The sequence below is a fragment of the Coregonus clupeaformis genome, chromosome 8 (assembly GCF_020615455.1).
Source record: "Coregonus clupeaformis isolate EN_2021a chromosome 8, ASM2061545v1, whole genome shotgun sequence".
Lineage (NCBI taxonomy): Eukaryota > Metazoa > Chordata > Actinopteri > Salmoniformes > Salmonidae > Coregonus > Coregonus clupeaformis.
Window position 1 is genome coordinate 18,980,242 of NC_059199.1, and position 22,968 is coordinate 19,003,209.

A 22,968-nucleotide genomic window follows, 5' to 3' on the forward strand; every position below is an offset into this window, starting at 1 on the left:
AGAGCTGGTTAGGCTGTTTTTATGTTATCCAGAGCATTGGTGACTGCAACTGTGCTGCTGGCAACAATTTAATTACGCTTTTTTGCCAATGTTTACTGACACCGGCCATATTCAACGGGTGTTGAGTGTTCGTAAATGTGTCAGTTATTCTGCGCTCTGGCACACTCAGACGAGAGAGCTCTGAAATCGGAGTAGATAGCCAGAGCGAATTTACCAGCTACGTCTATCGACAGTTGTCGCTGTGACATCATGAACATTCTATTGAAATGATTACTTGCATAGTGGAGTCTTTTATTTAGACATGTAGCTAGCTTGCTAGCTAGCTAAACAATGAACCATAATCCCAACTCATAACGTTACTACCTTGCATGAATCTGCAGGTAGCTAACCAACCAGGTTCAACGTTAACATTAGGCTAGCAATGCAAATGGCTCTGAGATACAAATAATATTACTACACAGATCATACATGTAACGTTAGCTAGCGAGCCTGCCAGATAAAGTTAGCTAGCTAGCTAACAGTACACTTTAACTTGAAATGAAAATGACTTTTTGACAAAATTAGAAACGTGTAATATCTGAAAATGTAGCTAGCTAGACTATCTTACCCGTATACATGGATGGACGCTTCACCCTCTCTGGCATGGATGCCATGGTTGCCCTTAGTTTGAATATGTAATCCGGAGACAGGTGTTTTATACAACAGCCTACTGTGTGTTCTCTTTTCGACGCCAGAATTTTCTCCATCTCCTTAGCTATCATACTCTAATTCCACTGATTTCAAAACTCGGTCCTTCAGAAAGTGGAGAGCAAACACTTATGCAGTTCTACTACGTGATATCTTTCAAAAAAGCTGCGTTAGAAAGGATTACCTACACATACTGACCCACTCATGTTATAGACAGAAGTGTGCTACATGGCAGACCAATCCGAACTCATCTCTCGGCATGTCCAGCCCACTCATTATTTCAGCCAATCATGGCTAGCTGGAAGGTTGCTGTCTTTTTCCGTGGCTAAACCAACTAGGCTCATAATTTAACAATTTTATTCGTATTTACAGATGGCATACAAGTTTGTTATTAAGGCACATGAAAGTTCACATGTTTGAGAAGGTATTTCTGCCAAAAACCGCATTTTGATAAAAAAAAAGTTGAAGTTCAAATGGCTCTCTTGTGAAGTAGTGACGCGCGACATACACCTAGTTTCCTGGAACGAGTACTTTTAACAATGAAAATGTTCATCATTTGGGAATCCCTCTGCCTTTAAAGCAGTGTAAGACGAGCATACACATCCCAACTGTCATAAAATGCCACTGCCGAAACACAATTGTGTTGTCAGTCTGCAGGTTGTCAGTCTCTTGAGTTTCAGCCTCAGACATTTGACTCCCTTGGTTCTCCCCAAACTTCTCAGCTGTGGAGATAAAAATCACAAACCAAGAGAAACTCAAGTGGGGTGGTATACAGAGATGTCTTTGAAGCAGTAAATCATGTTTTGGGTAACTGCATTTCTGGAAGGACAATGGAGCCATGACACTGTTGATGCTTCTCTAAGACAGCCTCCAGGAGTCAGTGCCCACTTGACACAGCTCAGCGTTTGGATGTAGATGCTATTCTTAAAGAGGTTAAAGTAAATTCCAAAGTTTTCCAAAGCCATCCAGGACATCTGGTGCTGGTTAGGAGGATTAAGCTTCAATGGAGTAGAAAGGATGGGCAAAAGGAAATATTTTCACTAATCAATTTGAAATCATCAGTGCCATAAGGTCTTGCTGAGGAAAATTAGGGGGTCTTCTGCTTTCCAAAGGTGGTTTGCAGCCGTGCACACAGTTTTCATCCGGCGTTTGAATATGTTTCAAAAGGCTAAATATGGAACATGAGTGAGATATTGTAAATGGTATTCCATGTGCATTGTGCAATGGAAACGTTCTCCCCACTGTTTCATGGAGTTGTTGTCCATTTTGAGGGGAATGACTGTATTTCCTCCATCCTATCATTCAAAAGGTTACCACAGCATAGTGCTAGACACTCACCTGAGACATTTAATGAGATGCATTGCAGGCATGTGGGGTCATACCCTTTTGTAATGAGGAGATAAAGTACTTTTAAATGTTGGTATCCTTGATATTAAGTTTCCTTTAATATCCCAGCCAAACATAAGGAGCAAAGATGTTTCAGTAAATAGCAAAAGACACGCTTGAAGGACCTGAAATCGAGTGAAATTATATGTTTGGTAGAAAATGCTTTTACCTTTAAAAAATGTCTCTGGTGATTTGTTGAATAAGCTCATTATCATTTTGACCTTGAGCTGAAGCAGTGCACTGCACTGTCGACAATACACCTTTTAAATGTAATTTCCCTGATGTTTGCAGAGATTGCATTCACTTTAAACGCTACGGATGTCGGTTCAAGTGAACAGCCTAAATTCAAAATGAATCAAATTGTTGTTTTTTTCTCACCCATCTAGACACATTACCCCATAATGACAAAGTGAAAACATGTTTTTAGAAAATGTTTCAAATGTATTGAAAATGAAATACAGATATAATTTTAATGGTAGGTTTATCTGAACAGTGAGAGACGCATGTCAAAAATATTATAAATTGATTTGCATTTTAATGAGGGAAATAAGTATTTGACCCCTCTGCAAAACATGACTTAGTACTTGGTGGCAAAACCCTTGTTGACAATCACAGAGGTCAGACGTTTCTTGTAGTTGGCCACCAGGTTTGCACACATCTCAGGAGGGATTTTGTCCAACTCCTCTTTGCAGATCTTCTCCAAGTCATTTAGGTTTCGAGGCTGACGTTTGGCAACTCGAACCTTCAGCTCCCTCCACAGATTGTCTATGGGATTAAGGTCTGGAGACCACTCCAGGAGCTTAATGTGTTTCTTCTTGAGCCACTCCTTTGTTGCCTTGGCCGTGTGTTTTGGGTCATTGTTATTCTGGAATACCCATCCACGACCCATTTTCAATGCCCTGGCTGAGGGAAGGAGGTTCTCACCCAAGATTTGACGGTACATGGCCCCGTCCATCGTCCCTTTGATGCGGTGAAGTTGTCCTGTCCCCTTAGCAGAAAAACACCCCCAAAGCATAATGTTTCCACCTCCATGTTTGACGGTGGGGATGGTGTTCTTGGGGTCATAGGCAGCATTCCTCCTCCTCCAAACACGGCGAGTTGAGTTGATGCCAAAGAGCTCCATTTTGGTCTCATCTGACCACAACACTTTCACCCAGTTCTCCTCTGAATCATTCAGATGTTCATTGGCAAACTTCAGACGGGCCTGTATATGTGCTTTCTTGAGCGTGGGACCTTGCGGGCGCTGCAGGATTTCAGTCCTTCACGGCGTAGTGTGTTACCAATTGTTTTCTTGGTGACTATGGTCCCAGCTGCCTTGAGATCATTGACAAGCTCCTCCTGTGTAGTTCTGGGCTGATTCCTCACCGTTCTCATGATCATTGCAACTTCACGAGGTGAGATCTTGCATGGAGCCCCAGGCCGAGGGAGATTGACAGTTATTTTGTGTTTCTTCCATTTGCGAATAATCGCACCAACTGTTGTCACCTTCTCACCAAGCTGCTTGGCGATGGTCTTGTAGCTCATTCCAGCCTTGTGCAGGTCTACAATCTTGTCCCTGACATCCTTGGAGAGCTCTTTGGACTTGGCCATGGTGGAGAGTTTGGAATCTGATTGATTGATTGCTTATGTGGACCTTTAAGAGTGTGCTCCTAATCTCATTTCGTTACCTGTATAAAAGACTCCTGGAAGCCAGAAATCTTTCTGATTGAGAGGGGGTCAAATACACATTTCCCTCATTAAAATGCAAATCAATTTATGTGTTTTTCTGGATTTATTTGTTGTTATTCTGTCTCTCACTGTTCAAATAAACCTACCATTAAAATTATAGACTGATCATTTCTTTGTCAGTGGGCAAACGTACAAAATCAGCAGCGGATCAAATACTTTTTTCCCTCACTGTAAGTATTCACACCTGAGTCAATACTTTGTAGAAGCACCTTTGGCAGCGATTAAAGCTGTGAGACTTTCTGGGTAAGTCTCTAAGAGCTTTCCACATCTGGATTGTGCAACATTTGCCCATTATTATTTTCAAAATTCTCCAAGCTCAGTCAAATTGGATGCTGCTAGACAACCATTTTCAGGTCTTGTCATAGATTTTCAAGTAGATTTAAGTCAAAACTGTAACTCGGCCACTCAGTAACATTCACTGTCTTCTTGATAAGCAACTCCAGTGTAGATTAGGTTATTATCTCCCAGTGTCTGGTGGTATTTTGCCTGTACTTAGCTCCATTCCATTTCTTTTTTATCCTGAAAACTCCCCAGTCCTTAATGATTACAAGCATACCCATAACATGATGCGGCCACCACTATGCTTGAAAATATGGAGAGTGGTACTCAGTAACTTTTTGGATTTGCCCCAAACGTAACAATTTGTATTCAGGACTGTGATGAGGTGGTGTTGAAGGAGTCAGGCGCAGGAGGGTAAATCACAGAATAACAGGCTTTAATCCACAAAATACAGGTTTACGCAGAACTGCGTCAAACATACTCCAGGGCACAAAACAGGTGCACTGGAAAATACAAGGCACACAGGAAAATACTCCTGTCGAACAAAATACACGAGCTCCACCGAGCTCCACTAACCTTCACAATAAACAATCACCCACAAGGACAAGGGGGCAGAGGGAACACTTATACACTGACTAATTAGGGGATTAGAACCAGGTGTGTGTGATAACGTGACAAGACAATTGTGATGATGATTGGGGCGGCAGTGGTTAGTACTCCGGTGATGACGAACGCCGAAGCCTGCCCGAACAAGGAGGGGAGGCAGCCTCGGCCGGTGGTGACAAGGACAAAAAGTGAATTGCTTTGCCACATTTTTAGCAGTATTACTTTAGTTCCTTGTTGCAAACACAATGCATGTTTTGGAATATTTTTATTCTTTACAGGCTTCCTTCTTTTCAATCTGGCAATTAGGTTAGTATTGTGGAGTAACTACAATGTTGTTGATCCATCCTCAGTGTTCTCCTATCACAGCCATAAAGCTATGTGACTGTTTTAAAGTCACCATTGGCCTCATGGTGAAATCCCTGAGTGGTTTCCTTCCTCTCCAGCAACTGTTAGGAAGGATGCCTGTATCTTTGTAGTGACTGGGTGTATGGATACACCATCCAAAGTGTAATTAATAACTTATCCATGCTCAAAGGGCACCATCTACTAATAGGTACCCTTCTTTGCCAGGCATAAGAAAACCTCCCTGGTATTTGTGGTTGAATCTGTGTTTGAAATATACTGCTCGACTGAGGGACCTTACAGATAATTGTATGTGTGGGGTACAGAGATGAGGTAATTATTCAAAAATCATGTTAAACGCTTTTATTGCACACAGAGTGAGTCCATGCAACTTATTATGTGACTTGTAAGCACATTATTACTCCTGAACTTATTTAGGTCTGCCATAACAAAGGGGTTGAATACTTATTGACTCTAGGTTTTTCAGGTTTTGATTTATTATTCATTTGTAAAAATTTCAAAAAAACTCATTCCACTTTGACATTATGGGGTATTGTGTGTAGGCCAGTGACAAAAATAGAAATTACATTCAGGCTGTAACACAACAAAATGTGGAAAACGTCAAGGGGTGTGAATAATTTCTGAAGGCACTATAAATTGTCTTTACAAGTCAAGTGCAATGCACTTGTCAACAATGCCCCTTTGATTGAATCCTGGCCACAGTTTCCCAGGGCCCCTCGATGAGAGCTGTACTCTGACAAAGCTTTTCAACGTCTTCTACAGTTGGCAGAGGTTCTAATGTAGAGTGTGGGAATAAAGCCAGTCCACTGGCAATGAAGTCAGTTATTTCCCGGTCATGAATTAATGCATGAACCAATCACTGCATTCAGTAACTGGGTTGGTCAAACGGACCTCTTCTGAATGGTTAGTTCATGTTGTGTATTTGTGTATTGGGTTACATAGTTTCGGTTGTTTATTGCAAACAAGCTCACATAACCACAATGGACATTTTTCTGACATATTTCCAAATAAAATATGTTCTCAATGTCAATAATCTAAGCTGAAGACAAGGCAGCATTGCCCTGTCCACAAGAGGCTCTTGATTTTCCAGAAGAAACTCCTTGGCTTTGAATGCTCTCAGCTCCAGCTAGGCTAATTAGCTCTATAGCAAGCGGCCCATGCGCTCACATACCAAGTGGGTCATAAAGATGTTTTTCCTGAACCAGTGAGTATTGCTAACAAAAGCTTTTCCAGACTACTACATTTTTTTTATTATTCTCGTGGTAGGTAGGGGAGAAGTTGTTCATTTATTAAGGTTCTCTAATCATAGGAAAGCCTCTGCAACTGTAGGCCATTACGAGAGAGAACATGGAGCCGCAGGTATTTTTACAGGCCAGCCTCTTAAACATGCAAACAAAGCTTTGAAGGCCTGTTGAATTTGGAATACAAATTGTATTAACTGTTTAACGAATGTCATGTTTTTTATGTGGAGCGAGTGAGAAAAAAAGAAAGAAAAAATAGTTTATTGTAGAGGTGGGAATTATTGCGGGGCAGGGAATAGAACCTGGGTCACTGGGGTGAAAAGCAAACAGCCTACATTTTATATATTTACATGTTAGTCATTAAGCAGAAGCTCTTATCCAGAGCGACTTACAGTAGTGAGTGCATACATTTAAATATTTTTTTGTACTCATTGCTCCAAAAGGATTAACTTACTTGGTGGGAATTGTAACGTAGCTTAAATAGCGAGGATCGCTACACTGCCCCCTTCGAACGGCTACTCAGCCCCCTTACACGTCTGGGCTGTGCGAAATGTGAAGTGTGGCATCTGACTAAATGGAGAATCTCCATGCTCTTGCTCCCAATTTTATTTTCAACATAATGTGAAGATTCATCACTTCAAGGAAGAGAGAGAAATGGGAAAATGGTACTGTGGGTGTATGCCGCCTGTCTTTTCACAGGCCTTTTACATTAGACGAGATCAGCAGAATGCCAGTTAAAGGTTAACTGTTGTTCCATACACAGCCCTTGTTCAGGTTGACTGGGGCGTGATCTGAAGAGCCTCCTGGCTCCATCCCAATTTGGAGGACAGCACTGTGATGCGCCAAATGGCATCTTCCAGTGAACCGACTGCGCAATAATTTTTTGCAAACAATAGTGTCACAACAGCCCAGTAAGCAGGTGTTGATGGACTGAGGTGGCCTCTCAACAGCATAGTGTTCTCTAGCCCATCGGCTGAAATTGAGAGTGAATCCAGTTGAAGACGACGCCGCCATGCGCCTTTGTGTCTGAAACTTTTCACTGTCAGTCAGACAGCTTTTTTCCTCCAATGACTTGCCAAGGGAACTGTTCTTCAGCTAGTTGCAGGTCCAAAATGGCTTCCTGGAGGATCAAATAGTTCTTAATCAAACAATGCACCATTCTGGCTCATCTTCCACTGTGGGTCCACAAAGGCCTAGAAACAATGCAGCTGCCACTGTAGACTATCTATGACCTTGTTTTTTTTTTTTTTTATAGTATGCAATGAGACATTTGCAATCTTCTTTTATTCAGTCCTGGACAAGTCCAATGTACAGTTGAAGTCGGAAGTTTACCTACACTTAGGTTGGAATTATTAAAACTCGTTTTTCAACCACTCCACAAATTTCTTGTAACAAACTGTAGTTTTGGCAAGTCAGTTAGGACATCTACTTTGTGCATGACACAAGTAATTTTTCCAACAATTGTTTACAGACAGATTATTTCACTTATAATTCACTGTATCACAATTCCAGTGGGTACACTAAGTTGACTGTGCCATTAAACAGCTTTGAAAATTCCAGAAAATTATGTCATGGCTTTAGAAGCTTCTGATAGGCTAATTGACATCATTTGATTCAATTGGAGTTATATCTGTGGATGTATTTCAAGGCCTACCTTCAAACTCAGTGCCTCTTTGCTTGACTTCATGGGAAAATCAAAAGAAATCAGCCAAGACCTCAGAAAACAAATTGTAGACCAATTTCCAAACGCCTGAAGGTACCACGTTCATCTGTATAAACAATAGTATGCAAGTATAAACACCATGGGACCACGCAGCCGTCATACCGCTTAGGAAGGAGACGCATTCTGTCTCCTAGAGATGAACGTACTTGGGTGCGAAAAGTGCAAATCAATCCCAGAACAACAGCAAAGGACCTTGTGAAGATGCTGGAGGAAACAGGTACAAAAGTATCTATATCCACAGTAAAACAAGTCTTATATCGACATAACCTGAAAGGCCGCTCAGCAAGGAAGAAGCCACTGCTCCAAAACCACCATAAAAAGCCAGACTACAGTTTGCAACTGCACATGGGGACAACGATCGTACTTTTTGGAGAAATGTCCTCTGGTCTGATGAAACAAGAATATAACTGTTTGGCCATAATGACCATCGTTATGTTTGGAGGAAAAAGGGGGTTAATTGCATGCCGAAGAACACCATCCCAACCGTGAAGCACGGGGGTGGCAGCATCATGCTGTGGGGGTGCTTTGCTGCAGGAGGGACTGGTGCACTTCACAAAATAGATGGCATCATGATGAAGGAAAATTATGTGGATATATTGAAGCAACATCTCAAGACATCAGTCAGGAAGTTAAAGATTGGTCGCAAATGGGTCTTCTAAATGGACAATGACCCCAAGCAAACTTCCAAAGTTGTGGCAAAATGGCTTAAGGACAACAAAGTCAAGGTATTGGAGTGGCCATCACAAAGCCCTGACCTCAATCCTATAGAACATTTGTGGTCAGAACTGAAAAAGCGTGTGCGAGCAAGGAGGCCTACAAACCTGACTCAGTTACACCAGGTCTGTCAGGAGGAATGGGCCAACATTCACCCAACTTATTGTGGGAAGCTTGTGGAAGGGTACCCGAAACGTTTGACCCAAGTTAAATAATTTAAAGGCAATACTACCAAATACTAATTGAGTGTATGTAAACCTCTGACCCACTGGGAATGTGATGAAAGAAATAAAAGCTGAAATAAATCATTCTCTCTACTATTATTCTGACATTTCACATTCTTAAAATAAAGTGGTGATCCTAACTGACCTAAGACAGGGAATTCTTACTATGATTATATGTCAGGAATTGTGAAAAACTGAGTTTAAATGTATTTGGCTAAGGTGCATGTAAACTTCTGACTTCAACTGTAATTCCATAGACAATTGGGCTCCCAAGTGGCTTAGTGGTCTAAGGCACTGCATCTCAGCGTCGTCCGGGTTTGGCCGGTGTAGGCCGTCATTGTAAATAAGAATTTGTTCTTAACTGACTTGCCCAGTAAAATAAAAGACAATAAATGTAATTTTGCCATGGAAGGGGAAGAAATGAAGGAAAAATCTACATGTAAAATACAATCACTAGCGCTTTCTTTATTCTGACCTCATTCAAAATTTATATTTACGATCCAAAGCACACTGTATTTTTTCTTACCAAAAATTTAACAAGGGATTGATTGTAATTATTTTCTTAAACTGCCTTGAGGGTTTGTGCTCATTGCTCACTAGCCAGCAAACAGGGGACGTCATAAGGATATTAGGCGTTGTTCCCATTAGGTCCCTTTTAAGGTTTTGGCGAGACTTTATCCCAATGATATTCTGAGAACTTTCTAGGAACATTAAAACATGACGTTAACCTTGGGACCATAAGGGGACATTTAGTACAGGTCCCAATTTGGTTGCAGGATAGCGTTATAAAAAATGTATTTTAATGTCCAATAGGGGACGTTACACATTACAAATAAGGTTCCTATTTGGTTCTGATAGAATATTATCCTTGGAACATTCAATGACCACAAGGGGACGTTTCAGACAGGTCCTGTATTATTACAGACAGAACATTACAATAAGGTCTTAGCATAACCAATAGGGAACGTTACAAATAGGTCCCTATTTTGTTCTGACAGGACGTTGTCCTCTAGACATTCAATGACAACAAGGGGACGTTTTAGACTGGTCCTGGATTGTTACAGACAGAACGTGACAATAACGTCTTGGCGTTGTCCTTGGGACATTTACAAAAAGTCCAGTACAGGTCCTGGTTTACTACCGACAGAACGTTACAATAAGGTATTTGAATGACCATTAGGGAATGACTTCTATAAACACACAGGGATGTTCTAAATAGGTCCTAGTTTGCTGCCACCAGAACGTTGTGTCATGGTACCCAAAAGGGGTTTGTGTAGTTCCCGGTACATTCCAGGATATCATGAAATATTTTTTTTGAACATTCTCAGGATATTTAGTGTACCTTTTGGATGTTAAATGATGATCACAAGGGAACGTTCTCTGTCTAGTTCCATGTAAGTTACCAGGACGTCAGTGAGGACCATGTCAGGACTTTTTAATACCGTTCTCAGGACATTTATTTTAATAGTCGTTAGGATGTTTAATGATGGTCCCAAGCAGGGCTCCCCCCCAAAAAAATGGTAGCACTGGTGCTCCTAACTTAGAAAAGTTAGGAGCACCACATAAAATGTAGAAGCACCAGAGAAATATATGTTTTAATTGATTGAGATATAGCCTACATTTGGCCTGTATGAATCCTACTTACTTTGGAAGCACATCTCCTGAAGAAGATATCACTTTTACTTCTTTCTGTGCCCCTAAATGTTTGCATATACTGGTAAAATTACCAGGTTGTTAGTAGGGCTACACAATATGGTAAAACAATTGAATAGCGATTGTTTTACCAAATTTTGCAATTTGACTTGCGATATACACTGAGTGTACAAAACATTAACCTTCCTAATATTGAGTTGCACCCCCTTTTGCCCTCAGAACAGCCTCAATTCCTCAGGGCATGGACTCTATGAGGTGTTGAAAGCATCCACAGGGATGGTGGACCATGTTGTCTCCAATGCTTCCCACAGTTGTGTCAAGTTGGCTGGATGTCCATTGGGTGGTGAACCATTCTTGATACACACGGGAAACTGTTGAGCATGAAAAATCCAACAGCGTTGCAGTTCTTGACACACTCAAACTGGTGCGCCTGGCACCCACTACCATACCCCATTCAAAGGCACTTAAATATTTTGTCTTGCCCATTCACCGTCTGAATGGCACACATACACAATCCATGTTTCAATTGTCTCAAGCCTTAAAATCCTTCTTCAACCTGTCTCCTTCCCTTCATCTACACTGATTAAAGTGGATTTAACAAGTGACATCAATAAGGGATCATAGCTTTCACCTGGATTCACCTGGCCAGTCTATGTCATGGAAATATCAGGTGTTCCCAATGTTTTGTACATTCAATGGAGATCAACACACTTGGGTGAACTGTTGTAATCATAGAAATATAATGATTATTCTAATTCTATGGTTGGTGTTGTTTGGCATGACAACAAATGAAAAAGCCAGGTAGGAGGTATGACAGGGTAGGAACCAAAGTGTTGGTCAGTGTTTCCCAGGGGAACCTAATCACATTTGAATAGATGTTGAATTTAGACAAATATTTTAGAAAAGGCTATCTGATTCAGAACATGTCATTGCACAAACAACATGCTGATCTACACCACCACTGCATTTAGCTAAATGGCATTCAGCTAGCCAGCTAGCTAGTTAACTGTTAGCATTATTTTAGGCACATGCCAGCTTCCTTAGACTAACTAACTCACGTTTTGCAGAGAGCAAGATGCACAAACTAATAGTATAATAGAGAAAATGTGGATTCATATTTAGAAGCAATGTGGAAAGCAGCATTGTTCTTGTTTTGAAATAATATGTTGAATGCATGAATAAACAGCATGAAGGAACTGTGTGCTGCCGGCTTGAGTGACACGGGGCGGAGCTTGGTGTGTGTGGCCCGGGAACTGGAAGCAAGCAACCGTAGGAGACAGACTGTCTTGTTTGAGCAGTGTACAGAAGAATGTTGCGACAAAATATTGCATTACATTTTTTCATTGGATTTTCTTTTAGCCGCACTGGTTCTACCAAAATAAAACTCCAGGTCACACAGTAAAATATTTAATTGCATATGCTAGGCAAATTGGTCACACTTTGACTAGTTCCCTGTAAGTTACCAGGACTGGTCATTTATTTTACCAGTCATTAGGACGTTGCATGATGGTCCCAAGGGGTCCTTTGTCAGGTTCTCTGTAAGTTACCAGGATGTCGTTGAGGACATTTTCAATACTTTCTCATGACATTTGTTTTACCAGTCGTCAGGACGTCGCATGATGGTCCCAGGTGTCCCAAACCAGTAAAGTAATGAAATGGGATGGGGGGTTTAAGGTAAGTGGGACGATGTTCAGCTAAAATAGTGTAGGAAATCTGACACTATGATTACATTTGACATGATCACTTTTATAGTACTACCTTTTTAATATGACCCCACCTAGGGCTGTGGCAGTCATGACATTTTGTCAGCCGGTGATTGTTAAGCAAATAACTGCCGGTCTCACGGTAATTGACCGGCAATTAATATAAACACATTTAGCATCTCCTGGCTCCTACAAGCCACTGATGCAGACCTTTTGAATATTTACATTTTTAAAAAGTATAATAAATCAATTTAATATAGCCTACACCATCACAATAAATCCATTATTTAATTTAGACAGGTCTAAAGAAACATGATATTGTATGAAGGAAATCTATTTCAGAAGAACATAATAGCATACTCTGAGTTGTCCATAAGTTAGGCCCTGATCTGGCTATGCCATATGGATGTGGGCTACACTAGTTTATTTAGCAGACAAGATTTGCTTAGAATTCCGTGGCATTCTTTTATATTATTTTATAGTATGAAGAATACAATTTAACATAGCTGTGTAGGGGACATCTGAGAATGGTATAGACAATCCCTGGGATTTGAACTCACAACCTCTGGATTTGGAGTATGCTGATCTTTCTGCAGCCCCACAAAAGTCAGTAGCATTCTCAGAAGTCCCCTACACATTTATTACCTAAATTACATCTCTACACTTAGCAAAAGAGCGCTATCGGCACTGCTATTTCAGTTATTAGGATCAGACTATTCTCTCATCATTAATTTGATTGACTTATTTCAGCAATTTGAGGATTTTCTGTATAGTTGTCTAATGTTGGTGTTGCATATTGCTCTGTAATTATGTTACTACTATATCATTATGATAAAACATTTGAGTGTATTTTTAACAGAGCTGAGATTTACTTCGAAGTGCAAAGTGTAGCAATACAAGTGACAGCAGTCATTGCCGTGAACCAAGATCTTGTGAGTTCAAAACCAGGTGAGGACATCCCTTGGGGACATCTCCGGAAAAAACCGGGAACTTGACAAAACCTCCATAGGACCATGACACAATGTCCCCGAGAACATCCTAAAATCATCATCAGAGATGTCCCAGGAACAAACCGGGAAGTAGACAAAACCTCCACAGGACCATGACACAACCGAGAATGTCCTAAAATCATCCTCAGGGACGTCCCAGGAACAAACCGGGAAGTAAACAAAACCTCCACAGGAATATGACAAAACATCCTGGCGACTTTAGGCAACCATTTCATGACGTCCTAACGACACATTTTTGTTTTCAGGGAATTAAACCATACCACTAGGGGCAGGGCGAGTCTCTCCCTTGTGACCGTGTTGGCAGAGGAAATCATATTATTTCATCTAACATCATGAATAATTTTCCTCTTTCTTTCTAGGGACCTGAGGGGCCACCAGGACAAAAGGTAGAGTTGATTTAATCTTCTATAACCATTCTTAAACCAGCAAAGTTTCTCCCTTAGGTAAATCGGAAGGTGAATAATGCATTCATTCGCTTCTCAAATCAAATCAAATCAAATTGTATTTGTCACATAGTATTTGTCACGAGTGGTGCAGTGGTCTAAGGCACTGCATCGAAGTGCTAGCTGTGCCACTAGAGATCCTGGTTCGAATCCAGGCTCTGTCATAGCCGGCCGCGACCGGGAGGCCCATGGGGCGGCGCACAATTGGTCCAGGGTAGGGGAGGGAATGGCCGGTAGGGATGTAGCTCAGTTGGTAGAGCATGGCGTTTGCAACGCCAGGGTTGTGGGTTCGATTCCCACTGGGGGCCAGTATGAAAAAATAAAAATTACCGTAATTTTCGGACTATAAGCCGCGCCTTTTTTCCAATTTTTCGACCCTGCGGCTTATATAACGGTGCGGCTAATCTATGGATTTTTACAGCTAACGGCCACTGGAAGACCTCCTAAATCTATGGATTTTACAGGTTACAGTCCACCAACTTTAACTCTATGGGCTCTATGACCGGTCCGCGCCCCCCACCTTTAAGCGGCGGGCTCCAGCAGGAAAAGCTGGAGGCCGGAAAAGAGTGAGACAGGTAGCGCGCAAAAGTAAAAGTGGAACCGAGAGTGGTACGAGAGACAGAACGAGAGACAGAACGAGAGCAAGACAGACAGACATTACGAGAGCGAGACAGTTTGTCTCTTTCCCGACAATCCCCTCTGTGCACGAACCCTTACATATGGTAATTAAACATTAAAACACCTGCGGCTTATAGTCCAGTGTGGCTTATATATGTACACATCATTCAATATCATTCAATTTAGCTGCTGCGGCTTATACTCCGGTGCGCCTTATAGTGCGGAAAATACGGTACGTATGCACTCACTAATTGTATGTCGCTCTGGATAAGATTGTCTGCTAAATGACGTAAATGTAAATGTGTTTAGCAGATGTTATAGTGGGTGTAGCGAAATGCTTGTGCTTCTAGCTCCGACAGTGCAGTAATATCTAACAATTACACAACAAATACCCAATACACACAAAAAAGTAAGGAATGGGATTTAAGGATATATACATATATGGACAAGCAATGCAGTATATACATATGAGATGAGTAGTGCAGATATGTAAACATTATTAAAGTGACTAGTGTTCCATTTCTTAAAGTGGCCAGTGATTTCAATAGGCAGCAGCAGCAGCCTCTAATGTGCTAGTGATGGCTATTTAACAGTCTGATGGCCTTGAGATAGAAGCTGTTTTTCATTCTCTCGGTCCCAGCTTTGATGCACCTGTACTGACCTCGCCTTCTGGATGATAGCGGGGTGAACAGGCAGTGGCTCGGGTGGTTGATGTCCTTGATGATCTTTTTGGCCTTCCTGTGACATCGGGTGCTGTATGTGTCTTGGAGGGCGGGTAGTTTGCCCCCGGTAATGCGTTCGACAGACCGCACCACCCTCTGGAGAGCCCTGCGGTTGTGGGCGGCGCAGTTGCCGTACCAGGTGGTGATACAGTTCGACAGGATGCTCTCAATTGTGCATCTGTAAAAGTTTGTGAGGGTTTTAGGTGATAAGCCACATTTCTTCAACCTCCTGAGGTTGAAGATGCTCTGTTGTGCCTTCTTCACCACACTGTCTGCGTGGGTGGACCATTTCAGTTTGTCGGTGATGTGTACGCCAAGGAACTTGAAGCTTTCCACCTTCTCCACTGCGGTCCCGTCGATGTGGATAGGGGGGTGCACCCTCTGCTGTTTCCTGAAGTCCACGATCATCTCCTTTGTTTTGTTGATGTTGAGTGAGAGGTTATTTTCCTGGCACCACACTCCCAGAGCCCTCACCTCCTCCCTGTAGGCGGTCTCGACATTGTTGGGTAGGCGGTCTCGTCATTGTTCTGAATCATATAAAACTATGTTGACCTGCACTTATATAGTCATACTGAAGTCCGTGAAATGCTTACTTACAGCCCTTAACCAACAATGCATTAATTTTTTTATAAAAAAGTACAGTAAAACAACAACAAAAAAGTGTTGGGGAAAAAACGAGCAGTAGTAAAATAAAATAACAGTAGGGAGGCTATATACAGGGGGGTACCGGTGCAGAGTCAATGTGTGGGGGCACCGGCTAGTTGAGGTAATATGTACATGTGGGTAGAGTTAAAGTGACTATGCATAAATAATTAACAGAGTAGCAGCAGCGTAAAAAAGATGGGGTGGGGGTGAAAATAGTCCTGGTAGCCATGATTAGCTGTTCAGGAGAATATCTGAGGACCCATGCCAAATCTTTTCAGTCTCCTGAGGGGGAATAGGCTTTGTCGTTCCCTCTTCACGACTGTCTTGGTGTGTTTGGACCATGATAGTTTGTTGGTGATGTGGACACCAAGGAACTTGAAGCTCTCAACCTGTTCCACTACAGCCCTGTTGATGAGAATGGGGGCGTGCTCAGTCCTCTTTTTTTTCCTGTAGTCCACAATCATTTCCTTTGTCTTGGTCACGTTGAGGGAGAGGTTGTTATCCTGGCACCACACGGCCAGGTCTCTGACCTCCTCCATATAGGCTGTCTCATCGTTGTCGGTGATCAGGCCTACCACTGTTGTGTTGTCGGCAAACTTAATGATGGTGTTGGAGTTGTGCCTGGCCATGCAGTCATGGGTGAACAGGGAGTACAGGAGGGGACTGAGCACGCACCCCTGAGGGGCCCCCGTGTTGAGGATCAGCGTGGCAGATGTGTTGTTACCTACCCTTACCACCTGGGGGCGGCCCGTCAGGAAGTCCAGGATCCAGTTGCAGAGGGAGGTGTTTAGTCCCAGGATCCTTAGCTTAGGGATAAGCTTTGAGGGCACTATGGTGTTGAACGCTGAGCTGTAGTCAATTAATAGCATTCTCACATAGGTTTTCCTCTTGTCCAGGTGGGAAAGGGCAGTGTGGAGTGCAATAGAGACTGCATCATCTGTGGATCTGTTGGGGCGGTATGCAAATTGGAGTGGGTCTAGGGTTTCTGGGATAATGGTGTTGATGTGAGCCATGACCAGCCTTTCAAAGCACTTCATGGCTACAGACGTCAGTGCTACGGGTCGGTAGTCTTTTAGGCAGGTTATCTTAGTGTCCTTGGGCACGGGGACTATGGTGGTCTGCTTGAAACATGTTGGTATTACAGACTCAGTCAGGGACATGTTGTAAATGTCGGTGAAGACACTTGCCAGTTGCTCAGCACATGCTCGGAGTACACGTCCTGGTAATCCGTCTGGCCCTGACTATGCTAGGCTGGAAGAAAGGGGAAATAAGAGATAAAATACAAGAGATGATTCGGACAGCAACATGAACATGGTATTCTTATGGAAGCGCAGTGATAATTTTTGGATGGAACTGTAAGCAGGCATAGGTGTATCTGTGACGGCCAATACAGCATGGCTTGGAACGCTGCTTGTCCCATTGTGGTCCTCTGTAGCTCAGCTGGTAGAGCACGGCGCTTGTAACGCCAAGGTAGTGGGTTCAATCCCCGGGACCACCCATACACAAAAATGTATGCACGCATGACTGTAAGTCGCTTTCGATAAAAGTGTCTGCTAAATGGTATATTATTATTATTATCAGCATCCAGGATCCAAACAACAATAAGAGTGTAATATGGTAGATTTGTATTTATTTGTATTTATTATGGATCCCCATTAGCTGTTGCCAAGGCAGCAGCTACTCTTCCTGGGGTCCAGCAAAATTTAGGCAGTTATACTATTTTAAAAACATTACAATAAATTCACAACAGATTAAGTGTGTGCCCTCAGGCCACTACTCTACTTCCACATATCTACAACACAAAATCCATGTGTACGTGTGTGTATAGTGCATATGTTATCATGTGTATGCATGTGTCTGTGCCTCTGTTTGTGTCTCTTCACAGTCCCCGCTGTTCCATAAGGTGTATTTGTATCTGTTTTTTAAATCAAATTTTATTGCATGAGTTACTTGATGTGGAATAGAGTTCCTTGTAGTCATGGCTCTATGTAGTATTGTGTGCCTCCCACAGTCTGTTCTGAACTTGGGGACTGTGAAGAGACCTCTGGTGGCATGTCTTCTGGGGTATGCATGGGTGTGCCAGTATTCCAAACAGACAGCTCAGTACATTCAGCTTGTCGACACCTCTTACAAAAACAAGCAGTGATGAAGTCAATCTCTCTTCCACTCTTAGCCAGGAGAGACTGACATGCATGTCATTAATGTTAGCTCTCCGTGTAGTTTTAAGGGCCAGCCGTGCTGCCCAGTTCTGAGCCAACTGCAATTTTCCCAAGTCCCTCTTTTGTGGCACCTGACCACACTACTGAACAGTAGTCTAGGTGCGACAAAACTAAGGCCTGTAGGACATGCCTTGTTCTCACCATCTTAGCTACTGTTGTATCAATATGCTTTGACCATGACAGTCTACCATCCAAGGTTACTCCAAGCAGTTTAGTCACCTCAACCTGCTCAATTTCCACATGATTCATTATGAGATGTAGTTGAGGTTTAAGGTTTAGTGAATGATTTGACCCAAATACAATGCTTTTAGTTTTGGAAATATTCAGGACTTACTTATTCCTTGCCACCCATTCCGAAATTAACTGCAACTCTTTGTTAAGTGTTCCAGTTATTTCAGTTGCTGTAGTAGCTGACGTGTATAGTGTTGAGTCATCCGCATACATACAGTGGGGGAAAAAAGTATTTAGTCAGCCACCAATTGTGCAAGTTCTCCCACTTAAAAAGATGAGAGAGGCCTGTTATGTTCATCATAGGTACACGTCAACTATGACAGGCAAATTGAGAAAAAAAAATCCAGAAAATCACATTGTAGGATTTTTTATGAATTTATTTGCAAATTATGGTGGAAAATAAGTATTTGGTCACCTACAAACAAGCAAGATTTCTGGCTCTCATAGACCTGTAACTTCGTCTTTAAGAGGCTCCTCTGTCCTCCACTCGTTACCTGTATTAATGGCACCTGTTTGAACTTGTTATCAGTATAAAAGACACCTGTCCACAACCTCAAACAGTCACACTCCAAACTCCACTATGGCCAAGACCAAAGAGCTGTCAAAGGACACCAGAAACAAAATTGTAGACCTGCACCAGGCTGGGAAGACTGAATCTGCAATAGGTAAGCCGCTTGGTTTGAAGAAATCAACTGTGGGAGCAATTATTAGGAAATGGAAGACATACAAGACCACTGATAATCTCCCTCGATCTGGGGCTCCACGCAAGATCTCACCCCATGGGGTCAAAATGATCACAAGAACGGTGAGCAAAAATCCCAGAACCACACGGGGGGATCTAGTGAATGACCTGCAGAGAGCTGGGACCAAAGTAACAAAGCCTACCATCAGTAACACACTACGCCGCCAGGGACTCAAATCCTGCAGTGCCAGACGTGTCCTCCTGCTTAAGCCAGTACATGTCCAGGCCCGTCTGAAGTTTGCTAGAGTGCATTTGGATGATCCAGAAGAGGATTGGGAGAATGTCATATGGTCAGATGAAACCAAAATAGAACTTTTTGGTAAAAACTCAACTCGTCGTGTTTGGAGGACAAAGAATGCTGAGATGCATCCAAAGAACACCATACCTACTGTGAAGCATGGGGGTGGAAACATCATGCTTTGGGGCTGTTTTTCTGCAAAGGGACCAGGACGACTGATCCGTGTAAAGGAAAGAATGAATGGGACAATGTATCGTGAGATTTTGAGTGAAACTAGCCGGTGCCCCCGCACATTGACTCTGCACCGGTACCCCCCTGTATATATAGCCTCCCTACTGTTATTTTATTTTACTTCTGCTCTTTTTTTCTCAACACTTTTTTTGTTGTTGTTTTATTTTTACTTTTTTGTTAAAAATAAATGCACTGTTGGTTAAGGGCTGTAAGTAAGCCTTTCACTGTAATGTCTGCACCTGTTGTCTTCGGCGCATGTGGCCAATAAAATTTGATTTGATTTGAAAACCTCCTTCCATCAGCAAGGGCATTGAAGATGAAACGTGGCTGGGTCTTTCAGCATGACAATGATCCCAAACACACCGCCCGGGCAACGAAGGAGTGGCTTTGTAAGAAGAATTTCAAGGTCCTGGAGTGGCCTAGCCAGTCTCCAGATCTCAACCCCATAGAAAATCTTTGGAGGGAGTTGAAAGTCCGTGTTGCCCAGCGACAGCCCCAAAACATCACTGCTCTAGAGGAGATCTGCATGGAGGAATGGGCCAAAATACCTGCAACAGTGTGTGAAAACCTTGTGAAGACTTACAGAAAACGTTTGACCTGTGTCATTGCCAACAAAGGGTATATAACAAAGTATTGAGAAACTTTTGTTATTGACCAAATACTTATTTTCCACCATCATTTGCAAATAAATTCATTAAAAATCCTACAATGTGATTTTCTGGAGAAAAAAAATCTAATTTTGTCTGTCATAGTTGACGTGTACCTATGATGAAAATTACAGATCTCTCTCATCTTTTTAAGTGGGAGAACTTACACAATTGGTGGCTGACTAAATACTTTTTTCCCCCACTGTATACACACTGGCTTTACTCAAAGGCAGTGGCATGTCATTAGTAAAGATGGAAAAAAGCAAGGGGCCTAGACAGCTGCCCTTGGGAATTCCTGATTGTACCTGGATTATGTTTGAGAGGCTTCCATTAAAGAACACCCTCTGTGTTCTGTTAGACAAGTAACTCTTTATCCACATTATAGCAGGGGGTGTAAAGCCATAACAGGTACGTTTTTCCAGCAGCCGACTGTGATCGATAATGTCAAAAGCCGCACTGAAGTCTAACAAAACAGCCCCCACAATCTTTTTTATTATCAATTTCTCTCAGCCAATCATCAGTCATTTGTGTAAGTGCTGTGCTTGTTGATTGCCCTTCTCTATAAGCATGCTGAAAGTTTGTTTATAGTAAAATAGCATTGTATCTGGTCAAACACAATTTTTTCCAATAGTTTACTAAGGGTTGGTAACAGGCTAATTGGTTGGCTGTTTGAGCCAGTAAAGGGGGCTTTACTATTCTTAGGTAGCGGAATGACTTTTGCTTCCCTCCAAGCCGGGGGCACACACATTCTAGTAGGCTTAAACTGAAAATATGGCAAATTGGAGTGGCAATATCATCCGCTGTTATCCTCAGCAATTTTCCATCCATGTTTTCAGACCCTGGTGGCTTGTCATTGTTAATAGACAACAATAAATTGTCCACCACTTCCACACTCACTTTACGGAATTCAAAATTACAATGCTTGTCTTTCTTAATTTTGTCAAATATACTTGGATGTGGAGTGTCAGCAATGGTTGCAAAAGTTGGCTAATCTTGCCAATTAAAAAAGTATTACAGTAGTTGGCAATATCAGTTGGTGTTGTGATGAATGAGCCATCTGATTCAATGAATGATGGAGCTGAGTTTGCCTTTTCTCCCAACATTGCATTTAAGGTGCTCCTTTTTTCATAGTGTTGTTTCTTCTTTTTTTCAGTTTAGTCACATGATTTCTCAATTTGCAATACATTTGCCAATCGGTTGTGCAGCCAGACTTATTTTCCATTCCTTTTGCCTCATCCCTCTCAACCATAACATTTTTCAATTCCTCATCAATCCACGGGGATTTAACAGTTTTTACAGTCATTTTCTTAATGGGTGAATGTTTATTAGTAACTGGAATAAACAATTTCATAAATGTGTCAAGTGCAGTGTCTGTTTGCTCCTCATTTCACACCACGGACCAACATATATTCTTTACATCAACAACATATGAATCACTACAAAACGTCTTGTATGACCTCTTATACACAATATTAGGCCCAGCCTTTGGAACTTTGGTTTTCCTAGATATAGCTGCAATATTGTGATCACTACATCCAATGGATTTGGATACTGCTTTCAAACAAATATCTGCAGCATTAGTAAAGATATGATCAATACATGTTGATGATTTAATTCCTGTACTGTTTGTAACCACCCTGGTAGGTTGATTGATAACCTGAACCAGGTTACAGGCACTGGTTACAGTTTGAAGCTTTCTCTTGAGTGGGCAGCCTGATGAAAGCCAGTCAATATTTAAATCACCCAGAAAGTATACCTCTCTACTGATATCACATACATTATAAAGCATTTCACACATGTTATCCAGATACTAACTGTTAGCACTTGGTGGTCTATAGCAGCTTCCCACTGGAATTGGCTTTAGGTGAGGCAGATGAACCTGTAGCCATATTACCTCAACAGTATTTAACATGAGATCTTCTCTAATCTTCACAGGAATGTGGTTCTTAATGTAAACAGCAACACCTCCACCATTGGCATTTCTATATTTTCTGAGATTTTTTATAACCTTGTATTACTACCAATGTATCATCAAAGGTATTATCTAAGTGAGTTTCAAAGATAGTCAGAATATGAATGTCATCTGTTACTAGCAAATTATTGATTTCATGAACCTTGTTTTATAAACTACATATGTTAACGTGGGCTATTTTGAGCACTTTTCTTCTGGGATGCTTACTTGTTTTTAGCGCTTTACTGGGAAGCTTAGCAGCAGTAAATGTGCTCATGTTCTTCATGTTAGTGCACGGTGAGCTGCACAGAGTGGACTGCCTCCTTGGGCACACCGGCTAAGTGCTAACAGTATAAATCTGGTTCTTAGGCACATGATTACTGCACACAATATCTGTGGCATCAGCAGAGGCATTCAGGGCAGTTAGAGGGACTACATTAGGTTACTTACATTGTGTCTTCCAATGCCCCTGGGATAATGTACATTTGCTGAAGCATTATGACAACTCAGCGATACAATGGTAGGGATTAACTGAGCTGGGCTTAGGTCATTGATAAGTCATTGTCTCAACGCAGCCTTATAAAACGAGCTTTGTTTCCAGAAGGTATCAAAATGGTCAATAAATGTTACACCCACAGAGCTACAATAGTCTCATAGCCAGTTATGGAGGGCTAAATGTCAGCTGAAACGTTCAATGCCACGATTTAGGGAGGGCAGAGGGCCAGATATTATGGGGCATTTGTTGGTGTCAAGCAGTGACCCAATCAGTTCTTTAAAATCCATCTTCAGCTGTTCTGAGCTGCCCTTCATAATGTCATTGAATCCCACATTAACTATGATAGACTCAATTTCCTGATGCAGGTTTAAAACGTTTGGGAGCAGCTTATTGATGTCCTGGACTCGTGCTCCTGGATAGCACAAAGTTTTTGTTCCAGGGACTTAGACATTTCTCACTGTTGAACTG

At 41.9% G+C, this 22,968-nt stretch overlaps 1 protein-coding gene across 8 annotated transcripts in view; it reads left to right on the forward strand.

Moving 5' to 3' along the window:
- Positions 1 to 22,968, forward strand: part of LOC121571232 (collagen alpha-1(XXV) chain-like) — a 516,412-nt gene that overhangs the window by 374,501 nt on the left and 118,943 nt on the right. For all 8 annotated transcript variants that reach the window (XM_041882570.1, XM_041882569.1, XM_041882567.1 and 5 more), the window contains one exon: positions 13,677 to 13,703. In XM_041882570.1, coding sequence (XP_041738504.1) covers positions 13,677 to 13,703 — 27 coding nt within the window. The remainder of the gene's footprint in view (positions 1 to 13,676; positions 13,704 to 22,968) is intronic.